A 13,450-nucleotide genomic window follows, 5' to 3' on the forward strand; every position below is an offset into this window, starting at 1 on the left:
GCGGCGAGGCGAAGTTGTTGGGCAAAAGCCGTCAGGGTCATCTTTGTGGACCAATAGGAAGCGAGTATATCTCCGCGTTAATCCAGGAGAAATCCTTAAAATGGGCATCTAGGCCGTTCACCGAGGCTCAAAGAAACACAGCAGACGGAACTTTTAACCGTCCGATTACGAACGATATAACAAACCAAAAGTGTATCAGTCACGTTTTCTTGTCCGCGTTCGTCGCCTATCAATAAGTGTAGGACTTTTCATTCGTTACCCTTTGTAACAGATTCTTGCCTTGAAGTTTGCGAGTTGTATCAAAGACCTTTCTCGCTTCTCCAAAGCTCCTTTTAGTCTTTCCCTTTCATTTTCTAAAGAATAGAAATTTGAGGTAAGCCTTTAAGTTTCCAGGTTTTAAGAGTTCTTTCTAGTTCTCAGTCGATTTTTTAAGTTTTGTGAAGAAATTTTGTAAAATTTGGAGAATTTCTGTTCTTTTCTTTTTCGTTTGGGAATTTAATTGTATTTGATTTGATGTGGTCAGTATAGATGGCCCGTACGAAGCAAACTGCCCGTAAGTCTACCGGCGGCAAGGCTCCAAGGAAACAGCTTGCCACTAAGGTTTTCTTTTGTCTTCAATTATCCGGTTTTGTAATTCGTCTGTTCTTTTGGTTTAAAAATCCTTTCTTTTTTTTTTTTTATCTTTTTCTATTTTGTTTTCTCAGGCTGCTCGCAAGTCGGCACCTACAACTGGAGGTGTGAAGAAGCCTCACAGATATCGGCCTGGAACTGTTGCTCTTCGGTTAGTCATCCAATCACGTTCCTTTCTTTTTTGTAAATTTTCTATTTCTTTTACACGAATTTGATTTGAGATCCCCCACTGGATGTAGTGAAATCCGCAAGTACCAGAAAAGTACCGAACTTCTCATCAGGAAACTGCCTTTCCAAAGGCTTGTGCGTGAAATTGCCCAGGACTTTAAGGTAATGCTACCACTACTAATTTTTGAATCAAAATTGGAAATTATATATATTTTTTTGATTTATGGGTGTTTTTTGACTTTGGTCTTTTGTGGTTTGCAGACTGATCTTCGGTTCCAGAGTCATGCAGTGCTGGCGTTGCAGGAGGCAGCAGAGGCATACCTCGTTGGATTATTTGAAGATACCAACCTCTGCGCCATCCATGCTAAACGTGTTACAATCATGCCCAAAGACATTCAACTTGCCAGGAGGATTCGTGGTGAAAGGGCTTAAATTCACTTTCTCGAAACCCTGATTGTTGCTTTTGAATGTAGTAGTCGGCTGATTTGTTGTTCTTAGGGTATTTGCATTTTTATGATTTTCCTTCTTTCAAGTATGGATTCATCGAAATCAGATGCTGTAATACTCTCATAATTAGACTTTGATTCGTATTCATTTAGGCTTTAGTCGTAGCTGGATGCTGTAAAACGTTCAAGCTAAATATAGTTTTTGTTTGATAAATTCTGCCTTCTCGTGGTCACATCGGTTTCATCTGTCCTTGATATCGCTAGAGGAAACTTTAAAAATAAAAACTTTGACGGTCAAATCCCTTGTCAGTCGCATGGTTATAGTGACGCATCACTGGAAACTTTTGGTTTCTGTATCATCGTTATAGTTGCGACGATGACATACAACTAACAAACACGCACGCACGCACTGTAAGGCTGAGTTACTGAGTTAAGAGATTATCACAAAGTTGCATGTTCTTTTTATTAAAGTATGGTTTACCGCAATATCCTGCAACTAATTGAGAGTTGCAGCGAAAAAAATTAAAAAGGAAAAAAAAATGGGCTTCATCATGGAACTGATGAGCAATAGCTCCCCCTTATGAGCAACACATTGTATCATCCTTGATCTAGTCTACCATACATGCCAAAATTTCTTATTATCTTATCCTGAAAATTCTCCTTTTTCATTCAAGAATTTACCAGTAGTCAAACTGGTGATATAGCAAATGAAAACCACAAGGTTTTCCGATAGGTACCATCTACAGAGGACCCGGAAAAGTACCATTCTCCCTTTGTTCATTCCATCTGTCTATCTGAAAAACAAAAGAGTAATTGTTAGCTTATTTTGCCCAATAAACCCTAAAATTCTTGATAAAAGTAATGCCCTTCAACATGTTCTTCACTGCTGGCAGCCCAAATGGGTCTATGCCTGCACCTTTCATGCTTTCATTCTTGTATCCAAGTGAAAAAGCCTAAGCTATTCTCTTTCCTCCAAATACAAACCCTAAAAGAAATCTTTCTCGAGCCTAAGCCCACTACCAGAAGACAAGTGGGCAGATTTCATATTGGTTTTAACAGCAGTGGTATCTCTTTACGCCATCCATATGGACTTTCTGGCACTTGAATCCATCAAAACATACAAAAAAAAATTAAACTAATTCACTCAAACTCCAATTTGACAGCCCTTCAATGTCAGATCATCTGTAACTAGTATTAAGATTTTAGATTTAACTTAGCAACACCTCAAAAAAATACGGGGTCATAAGTCACTACCTGATTTACAAATGTAATAAGAGCAACAAACAGCAACTATCTAGTAACAGTTAAGACCCTTATGCAAGTGATTAAGATGAAGTGAAGCATATTATGGTTCTTAGGAGAAAATACACACCCATTCTCCAGGACATAGGGCACGATAATACTTGGCAAACTTATCGCACTCTGGAGCATCTTCTCCTTTTGCAGCTACACAACTATATAAGACAAAAGGACAAGGACATGTCAAGAAACATTGCTAGTAGAAAAAATCCTTAATGCCTTTGTAAGATACAAAATAATCCATAAACAAAGTTTAACTCACCGATGGTACTCAATGTATCGTGTGAAGCAATGCCTTGTTTGGTTTGTAGTTGGAAAGCGAAAATCTGCTGGTGCAGTCTCCAGCTGAATATCAAATCAAACATGCACCACAGCATGTTAGTAAAGCAATCTAACACAAAAAGATGAGTTTCATATACACAGAAAGAAATCTGGGGGTTGCAGAGATGAAGTTCTTGATAAACATGTTCAGCAGGGCAACCTTTATCTCTGGTGTTTCTTCTGCATCACCCGAGTTCTCCTCTGTAGTAGTTTCACTACCTTCCTCAGTAGCAGCTGGAGCATCTTCACCACTGTTCTCAGCGGCAGGCTTGGCTTCATTGCTTTCTTCAGCAGCAGCAGGAGGGGCCTCAGTGATTTCCTCAACTGGAGCAGCAGGAGTCTCCTCCACTTTCTCAGTGACAACTTGCCCAGAAGCAGCATTGACTGGATTTTCAACCACTTTTGCTTCCGCTGGTTTTGTAGCCACATCTGATTTCTCCTCTTTCTCCTTCAGAGCATATTGCTACATGTCCAAATATTCAAGAAAATAATAAATAAGTTTCCAGCATAATCAGGTCAAATAACTACCCCTACAGTCCACACAGATACAGTGTCAGAGAACTTAGTACCAGCTCAGCTACACAAAAGGTTTTACAAGCATGAGATTTAGGAATTTCATTGAAAGTTATCAATAACAAAACTTTTCAAACAAGGTGGCATCTTAGATAAATTTAAGCATGAACGGTATGTTCAATAAGGAACAACAAGCATTGAAAGACGATGATAGAAAGCCCAATTCATCAATCTGAAATATTGATTAGCATTATTGTTCATACAATATACTTATAAATAAATTTGCTTTTTGTTCCTAAACGGCAATTTTCACACATACACTACTGTATGAATTGACATGACCGCAAGACCAGTGACAATAAAAAACTGCTCTTAAGTGAAAAGCTCAGGTGCTTAAGCAACCGAAAAGTTTGCTCCGAAATTTCATTTGATCCATATTTTAGGATTAGTTGTTCGATTAAGTAACACAAGTAGAGAAAAACACAAAAAACTTCTGCTCAAAATGTTACATTTTGTTAACCGTAAAAAATGAAGACCCTCCACATGTCAACATTGCATATAGCAAACTCAGATTGGTAGAATCTTAAGGCAAATCATAGAGAAACTTCATTGAGTTAATTTAGAAAAAAAAAAAAAAAAAGCTGCAACAGATTACGTTAATCATGTTCATGATGAAACTCAAGGAAATTGGACGTTAATTATATTTGGTAACGAGCATAGAAAATAAAAAATTTTAATCAAAAGCACCATTTCAAAAAGCTGATATGCTGAAGCCATTAAATAAACTCTTCAGAAATGTCTAATTTCAGCAGTAATATCCAGCATTACGGGGTCAGATCGTTTAATTTCAATCCAATTAAACTTCTAAATATCAAAATTGAAGATCCAAAAAAGTCCAGAAATTGTAAAAAAAAAAAAAAAAAGCAACGTAGATCGAACTTCGCCATTTCTACAAGGATTAAAATAAACTACAATTATTGTTTTCCGATATTTGAAAATAAATTATAAATCAGAGAGAGTAAAAAAGGCACCTCAGATAGGGAAGGGGGTTTTTCGGTTTGAACTTCCGCCATTACCGGAAGAGAAGGCGATCGGCAGTTTCTTTCTTTCCTTGTTTTTTTTCCAAGAGCTGCTGGCGGCGAGTTCTATAGGGGCGGCCAAACCAGGGATACTTCATAATATGGCGAGACGGACAGGGAGATATTAGTAAGGTTAGAATTTGCGCGGTTTTAACTGTTTTACTGCTGCGGTAAAAAGGAGCAAAGATATTGACCCCACGCGGGCTAAGCCAGGTTTATGAGAGCTGTCGGGGATAAAAAAATTCAGAAGCTGCTCGGCCCGCTTTTATTGTGGGCGGGGGGGGGGGGGACTAAGTGGGCTACTGGGCTATAAGGTGGCTAGATATGGGCCTCTATTTTGGGCTGACTTTTTTTTTTATTTATAGGCTAGAAAGTTCAGCTACCTTCAAACAAACCTTTAAAAATTCTCTACATCCGAAGGATCTACTTCGGCCATCCGAACCAAAACTCCACGAACGACTGTTTTTCATTTCCTTCGTAAAAATGTTTTGGCTGGCACATGAAAAGCATCATTCTTTTTACCCTTTGAAATCGTTGCAGCACGAACTTCCTTCTAGGGTTCTACCCTTTGAAACTATTCAAATGTATTACTTTATGAATTATAGCAGTAAATGAAGTCACTGTTCATATGCTAAAGAACCACTAAGCTTGTCAAAGAAATGAATGCAAGCAAGAATTAGTTAATACTAAGTTCTTGCTGGCCTCAAAATTCACCACTCCCTGAAAGAGAATTGTTAAAAACCATATCCAAGACCAAAACCACTTTTTGAAGGTCAGCACAGAACCCACAGTAAAGAAGGCTTAGCCTCAGAGCAGCCTCAACTCCAAGAAAAGTCCTCAGCCTGGTAGGAATAGTGATAGCCAGAGTCGATTCCATTTTATAAAATAAATATTATTTTTTGATATTCAATTCAATCCAATCTGTATAAAATCATAATCGAATTCATTTAAAATTAATTTAATAATTTTAATTTAATATAATATTTATAATATATTATTTATAATATTAATTATATCTTAATTATATATAAATATAATATTTTATTAAATTAATATTTTAAATTAAAATATTATATAATAATTTTATTAATATAATATATATAATTAAATAAAAAATTAAAATATTATATATATATATATACCAAATCAAATCAAAATAAGTTTATCTAAAACTTGATCCAAATTTTATTTCAAAAAATTTTAATCCAACTTGATTCAAAATTTAATTTAAAAAAAAAAAAAAAAACTAATTCTATAGAATTGAGTCGAATTAAAATCCGACCAAATTCGGATATTGTTATCAACTCTACGGTAAGAAGCACCAATTGGTCCAAATCCACTCTCGTTCACAAACAAAGTCAATATATATATATATATATATATATATTGACAGACATAGTCAAAGTTCAGCAGGTTCTGTTTCCTTCCACTTTGATAAATCAGTCCAAATTAAATGCGTGATACCGAAGTTGGGGTAGAAAACCTGCATCACTAACCTGTGGATGGATGGATAGATGTGAAGCATTATATATGTAAACCCATGCAAAAGCCAAGTGAGCAAATTATTTAGTCAAACTTTAGGGCAGAGAAAACTACAAGTACAACGACTGATAATTACTTCCTGGTTACCATGCCAAAAAGTCACTAGCAACTTTGAATAGGAAAAATGCTCAAACTTCTTTTGAAGATTCTTACGACTCGAGGCAAGCAGATTAAACCAACAAAACTTGTATTAATTCCTCTCCCATGGATGATTTTGACCCCTATCTATTGTAGAAGAGGTCAAGTCAACTGTCCCCCACTACAGGAGTAGTTGGACAATCTGGTCAAAAAAGCAGGAAATGCTTTAAATCTAAAGCTAGCTCCTACACGGTATAATTTCTTTAGCTATTAGACATCTATTCAGCAGAATTCTAAGGAGGCTGGCAGACATTGCAAACTTTGGTTACAACATCAAACTCCTGCTACAGATCTAATTAGTTAGGAAACATGTTTCTTTTCTTAGAAAGCAGTACCAACACAAGGTAGATGTTATAAATCCTAGTGATCCAATAAACCACTCAGGATTTGAAATACTGGGATCATGAGCCCTTACAATTCATAAGAAAAACTGATCAACCTACTTAAAATCTATGATAAATTCATGTCTGATAATCAGCAACAGAAACAACAGCTTATCCAATTATTGTCCAGAAAACTGAATATTTCATACCCATAAATGGTTAAACTAAGATTAGCAGATAAAACATAAAGTCATAAACACAAGATACTAATAATACTACTAATGTCTAATAAATAACTGGCTATTTAAAATTTTTCTCAACCCAATTTTCAACAAAAACAAAAGAACATAATTTAAAGTTTCTGTTTTTACATAACAAAAAGGAAAAATGAAAAAAGAAACAAGCTTCTAAATTCTAACAGACCAGGGTGAGACACTTTTTTCTTTATCCAACCACTGGTAATTGAATAAAATTCTCCACCAACCGTAACCATTTATAAAAACCCTAACACCAGATATTTTCCCATTTTGAAGGCTTCCCCGAAATTAAAACTTATCAAAGACCTCGCCATTTTGGGCTCGGAACGGGCACCGTTGGTGAAAGCGGGAATCCTAATTGACCCGAATTTGGAGAAAATAGAAAACTTGGGGACAGTAAAGCGTACGGTGACTGTGGAGAATTCAGGCACCCGAATGATAGTGGTGATGACGGTAAGTGCGACTGGATCATCCCCGTTGATGATACCTGTGGCAGTTGATGTTGTTGTTGTTGTTGCTGTGGCTGTTGTTGCGAAGGCGGTAGCGGCAGTGGTTGCTGTTGTGGGGCGGCTAAGTTGTTCCAACGGGATGAAACGAGTGGGGCCAATGGTGAAAATCCTGAGAATTGCTTTGGATTGGAGTCAACAGTGGTGGACATGGAGTTTTGGATGTATCGCATATAGGCGGAGATCGGCGATTCTGCAGCAGCGTCTACAACTGGAAATGGCGGGAGTGGCGAAAGAGGTGCCGCAGCAGGTGCCCTTTGAATGAAGCTATTACCAGTGGCACCACCGATAGGAGGGTTAGGTTGAGTGCGACCGGGAGGGTTCATATTAGGGACGGCACAATTAATCATGGGAGGTCGGTTGCTAACGTGCGCCAATGGAGGAGGTCTGATCCTCTGAAGTCGAGAGCTTTGTGGTCGGGGTTGGTGGATTGGTGGAGGAGTAGAGAACCGTTCGTGTGCGGGTGAACCGGTTAGCTTCTGTACGACATCCCTGAAGTCGTTTCTGTTGATGTTGTAAACGGGTGGCTGGTGTTGTTGAGCCTGTAGATTGCTTTGGTTAGAATTCTGAGGCTGATGCTGAGGCCAAGGCTGGGAGGGTTTAGATGGCTGAGGTGGCAGCGCCTGGGTAAGGTTCTGGGTATGATCAAAGGAAGGTTTTTTTATGAAAGGAAGGGCGTTGGTGTTAGGGGTGGAGGAGGGTTTGGAAATCCTGTGCGAAAGCTTGTTGAGGTGTTTAAGGTAATGATCTCGATTGTTAATGCTGTTGGCGTTGGAGCTACTGGTCGTGTTGGTGCTAGAGTCACCAGAAGAGTGACAGCTTTTATCCATTTTTAACCAAAAAAAAGGACCCGAACCTCCTCCCACTACTAATCCTTTTCTCTAGCTATCTCTAGATATGTAAATAATCTATTCGTTTATGTAAGCCAAAAACTAAATCTTAGTGGTACAGCAGCTATTGCTTTGGGTTTTTATGGTGGGCAAATCTTCCTCTTACTGGCAGACTTAAGGGGATTAGGCGAGTAGGACAAAGCCACAGAAAGTGAAAGAGATGGAGATGGGTTTTCTTTAATGGTAGTTGAACATTATTTTTCAGACCAAAAGATGACTAAAATAAGGTTGCAAAAGAACGAATCTGTCTGTGTCTCCTTGGTCTTTGCCTTTGTGGAGCTGTCTAATCTCTCTTCCCTTCCAGTTTTTTCGAGGCTTTAAAAAGAGAGGAGAAAAAAAAAAAGGGCATGAACCGTAAAAGAAGCCACACATACCCCTATCTATACTTAGCTTCTTAGCTGGGTTACTGTTTGAGTAGATTGTGATGGCAGGCGTCGACAATACTGTTCATCGTCGTGTTCCTGGAGGCTGAATTTTTAAACCCATGCACGCAGTCAAAATGGCAGTATAAACTACTTTCAGTGTCATTTCCTTGTAAATCTTTGCGGAAGTTCTCCCATCAGCGCCTCTGTTGCGCTTTGGTAACGGTTCTGATGTGACCTGATTAACGCAAACGTTTGTTTTTTGACAACTAATTTACTACACTAACGAAAAAATATGCTTACTTAACTTGGAGGCATAAAAGAAAGCAGTAATTGAATTTTATTGGGTTTTGGAAAGCTCTTTAATTGTGTGATTAATGGGTTATGGTTTTTTCCACCAGGAAAGTAATTGCTCCTCTTTTTTGCTGTTGGAACTTTGGAATCTGGTCAAAGTTCCGTTGAGAGAATGTGAAACGGACAGCAAATTTTCAATCCAAGGTGGCCCTTGTTCCCTGTCGTACCTATTCTTCTTCAGACACAAAAACAAGGCTGCAAAAAGGTTTTTTTTTTTTTTTACGTCCTCTGTCCTCACCCTCCCATTCTCCCATTTTTTTCTCGGCCCCGCACTCCACACCAGCTCAATCTTTCTCATTATTCTGTGATATTTTCTTTACCTCTTTTCCCTGATTCAAAGTAACCAGGCCAGCCTTAAAATTTGTGTTTGGGAGCTCCTCTTTGAAGAGATGAGAAAATTTTTGAATGGTTGTGCTGAACTCAGAACTCGTCCTAAAAAACCTAGCTAGTTTTGGAACAGTTCAAGGAGAAAATGACCAAACTTGAATGGTATTGGTAAATTTGAATCAATGAATTTGATTGAACTTTTGCATGGATGGTACTTGGAAGAATCCTGTAAGTTCAAAGAGGGGAAGTAACTATTTCAGTCAAAAAAAAAAAAAGGGAAGCCACTAAAATCTCAACCAGAAGTCCCTTTGCCCGTTAGCATCGCTTATTTCATATGGCTAGCAACCTGACAAAAAAGGGAGACAAGTATCTGTGAAACAATTATCATGCGGGACACTTTTGAGATGCAAAGGCAGGGCATAAGTCCATACTCAGGTAACATTTTCTCTGTTTTACATTAATTTGTGTTGATTATTAAAGGATGCAGGCTGCTGTTTCAAGTCCCGGGGGAGTAAGCAAAGCACTAAGCAGCCTTTCTTCAAAAGCTTCAAGGGCATTTTTCACTAAGCTTCTTTCGTAAGAAATGCTACCCGATTTACTTTTCAAATTCGGATGCAAACTGAATTTTACAATACCGCAAACTTTTGTTTTTTATTCCAAAAAAAAAAATCATACTTTACTCTTTTAAATTAAAATTTCAGTATTAATTATTAAATCAAATGTTTAAATATTAATCAAAATATATTGTTGAATACTATGGTGCTATTTAAATCTAATTGATTATAAATGAAATGACTCAACTTAAATATAATATCACAATAAATCTCAAATTTAACAAATATGGATAGCACCACATCATATGATAAACTCACGAGAGATATTAAATCAAAAATCAGATAACAGAATTTGGATTTTAATATTACGTTAAACATCTAATCTAAAATTAATTGATTATAAATGAATAAATTCAATTAGAATATAAAATTATAATATATTAAAAAATTAACATATATAAAATAATACTATTTTAATAATATTTTAATGATGAACTAATAAAAATGCAATAAAAAGCTTTTTCACCTCCAAACTAAAAAAAAATGTTAATAATGTAAGAATAAGAATAGTCTACAAATTGTCAAAAATATTTTACCAGTGAGGGAGGAAAATTCCCTCCATGATTCTGTTACTTAAAAGAAAAAAAAAAAGACTGATTAGTAAGAAAATTCCCTAGAGTTTCCACTTAGAAAGATTGGTAATTAAACTTATTGGAATTTATTTTTTTTATCGTTTTCTAATACGAGTAGCTTTTGAAAAAAAAAAGTAAAAAAAAAAAAAAACTAAAACTATTAAACCGAGTTAATGCCTACTATTAGAATAATAATTAATGGCTTAATCATGTTATTATCAAATTGAATGCCTTGACTTCTCAGCCAGATAGCAACAAAACGTTCTATCTGATTGTTGGACAAGTGATGTGGGCGGTTGTTGGACAAGTGATGTGGGCCTACCACCATAAAGACTGAGAAAATTAAACCTAAAATTCTTTTAATAAAATCAGTAGTATAAAATTTACATGTCATGTACTCTTATCCTTGCTTGAAGTCTTTGACTAGTTGTAAGGATGTCAATATATAGGAAATAAATAAATATTTGGTATTATCGGATTTGATTATATTAGATTTATTAGATAGTAAATTTATTTTTTGTGATGAATTCAAATAGATTATTGATAGTATTTTTTATTTATCCGATATTTGATCATTGAAACTTTATATTGGATAATATTAGATATCAGAATCAATTATCTGTTTATATGTACAAAATATATAAAATTTTTATACTTATGTGAAGGTTCAAAATTTAACAAATAATTTTTATTTGTTATTAATTAAAAATAAAACTTAAATTTTAAATTTAATTATTATCTAATATATATTATATTACAATATACAATATTATATGATAAAAATTACTTATGTGAATGCCTAGGTGAATAATCTCTTTTAATGACACATGATAATACTTATATTATTTTATTTATCAAATAAATTTTTTTAACAAATTATTTAAATTGAATATTTTGGATAATTTTTTAAATTGAAATCAAAATCTATTTGAGATTTAAATTTTTACATAAAATTTGAATTCAAATATATTGAATCATAATTTATCTATTTTTAATTTAATGACAATTCAAAATATATATACTTAATAAAATATTATTTTTTGTCAAATAATTTTATTTAATAAATTATTTAAATTTAATATTTTTAGATAATTATTTAAATTAAAATCAAAATCTATAAAAGATTGAAAATTATTTAATAGATTATTTAAATTTAATAATTTTAGATAAGTTAATAAATTATTGACTATAAAGCATGTACTTTTAAAGTAATACGAGCTGACATTTTTATATAAAAATATGAAATATTTGAGTGTTGAAAAAAAAGTTAGATAAAAATATTTTTTTACTTTGAAAACAAATATAATGTTTTATTAATATTTTAATTCAAATATTTTTATATTATATATTTGGTTAATTTATTTGTTTTTCCTCAGTCTATAACTTTTTTTTAAAAATTTTGCTTAGATTGATTATAATTAACTTTTTGTATTATATATATTTTTGTTTTATACATTCCTTCAATGTTTTTATTCTCTATTAATTTATTAACATATTTGCTCTTATTATTGTATATCTTTAATCTTGACAAATTAATATGTAAATTTATATTCTCTATTTCCTTTTGCTATACCTTTTATTATTGAATTTATTTGTCTAGAATGGATGGTATGAGAAGAATGATGATCCCTATCATATCTAACCCACAAAAAATACTATCAATTATATTAAAAATGATTAAAAATAAAAAAAATATTGAAAAAAAGTTTTTAAATATAACATAAAGAATCATTGTTTTCATTTTATCTAAAAAATAACTTTATTTTGTTGACATATATAAAATAATTATTAGCCTAATATATTTGTGTAATAACTACGTGTAAAAAATAAAAACTAATAAAAAAAATGGTTATGATCAAATTAATAATTGTGATTTATTGTTCAATCAAATATATATATATATACACCTAATCAACATTATGATAAAAATAATTATTAATTTTAACTATTTAAATATTGATTTTTGATTTTTTATCAAACAAGAAAAAAGCTGTAGCAAAATTTTTAGTATTTAGCAAATAAATTAAAAAATATATTTTTTATGAAAAATAAAGGATTTTTATAATTCTTGAAAATTGATAAAAATTTAGACTTATTTTAGATGAATAGTATCATTTATAATATATTATATATAAATTATTATTTAATTGTAACTTAACATTTATAAATATATAATTATAAAGTAGATCAATAATTAAAAAATAAATTTAAAATTATAAAAAAAATCTCATGCGTTGCACGAGTTAAAAAAGCTAATTTATTTATATTTTGACTAAAAATTTAAGCAAATAAATATTTAACAAATTTAAATATTTAACGGATAATATTTATTTAATTGGATACTAATTTTGATAATAATATTAAATTTAAATGAATAATTGAATGAATTTGAATAATAAAAAAATTAAATAAATTTGTATACAAATATCTAAAAAATAATAAATATATGCTGCATTATCATTTCTAACCAATTTTTTAACTTGTCACTCGTTAGTCCATTTCTCTTCAACGTTGAACAGTCGTTTTCTATTTTATCTATAGATATATGTATTTGTATTATTATTGATATATAATAAATTTTATAAATTTTACAAATATTTAAAGTTTATTATGTGTGTTTTATCATATTAATTTTTATTTTTTAATTATGCTTTAAAGAGCAATATGTCAACTCTTTAACTTATTTATATTTTATAATAACTTACTTATTTTTCATAGTATTAAAGGATATACAATTCTATTAATAAATTATTTATTAATGAAAATTTTATTTATTTATATTTTATAACTAAAATTTAAAAATATTAATAATATATATTTAAAATTTTCATGGACACCGGATGATGTATTTTTTCTACTTACTTAGAAGGGATGAAGCTAGACTAATCTCTTCACCGGCCACTGTTGGGCCATGTGGGCTCCTAAACGACAGAGGAAGTGTGAAAAGAAAAGTGTAAGCACTCAAGCCACCCATCATTAGATTTGTAAATGATACATTAGTATTTATAAGTTATTCAGGTTCGATTTGAATAAAACTCAAATTCGGTTCGATTATTATCGAGTCGAACTCGAGCTCAAATAGCTGAACTCATCGATCGAATCGAGTTCG

At 32.8% G+C, this 13,450-nt stretch overlaps 2 protein-coding genes and 1 pseudogene across 3 annotated transcripts; 1 reads left to right on the forward strand and 2 right to left on the reverse strand.

The window, feature by feature from the left end:
* Positions 1–129: 129 nt before the first annotated feature.
* Positions 130–1,458, forward strand: LOC111315565 (histone H3.3). Of its 2 annotated transcripts, none has more exons than XM_022917395.2 (5): positions 130–373; positions 524–600; positions 705–781; positions 870–960; positions 1,060–1,458. In XM_022917395.2, the coding sequence occupies exons 2-5, from the start codon at positions 529–531 to the stop codon at positions 1,228–1,230; spliced, it is 411 nt and encodes a 136-aa protein (XP_022773130.1). In that variant the 5' UTR covers positions 130–373; positions 524–528; the 3' UTR covers positions 1,231–1,458. The 2 variants fall into 2 exon arrangements, with proteins under 2 accessions (XP_022773130.1, XP_022773129.1); XM_022917394.2 differs by having other exon boundaries at positions 132–373; positions 529–600.
* Positions 1,459–1,682: 224 nt separating this feature from the next.
* On the reverse strand, positions 1,683–4,595 carry LOC111315564 (uncharacterized). The gene is made up of 5 exons (XM_022917393.2): positions 4,409–4,595; positions 3,025–3,327; positions 2,806–2,888; positions 2,617–2,698; positions 1,683–2,038 (listed from the first exon to the last, which is right to left on the reverse strand). The coding sequence occupies exons 1-5, from the start codon at positions 4,448–4,450 to the stop codon at positions 1,985–1,987; spliced, it is 564 nt and encodes a 187-aa protein (XP_022773128.2). The 5' UTR covers positions 4,451–4,595; the 3' UTR covers positions 1,683–1,984.
* A 2,269-nt stretch (positions 4,596–6,864) lies between these two features.
* Positions 6,865–8,197, reverse strand: LOC111314938 (VQ motif-containing protein 9 pseudogene; annotated as a pseudogene).
* Positions 8,198–13,450: the final 5,253 nt, after the last annotated feature.

Source organism: Durio zibethinus, chromosome 20 (assembly GCF_047325235.1).
Source record: "Durio zibethinus cultivar Kanyao isolate XHJ-2024 chromosome 20, ASM4732523v1, whole genome shotgun sequence".
Lineage (NCBI taxonomy): Eukaryota > Viridiplantae > Streptophyta > Magnoliopsida > Malvales > Malvaceae > Durio > Durio zibethinus.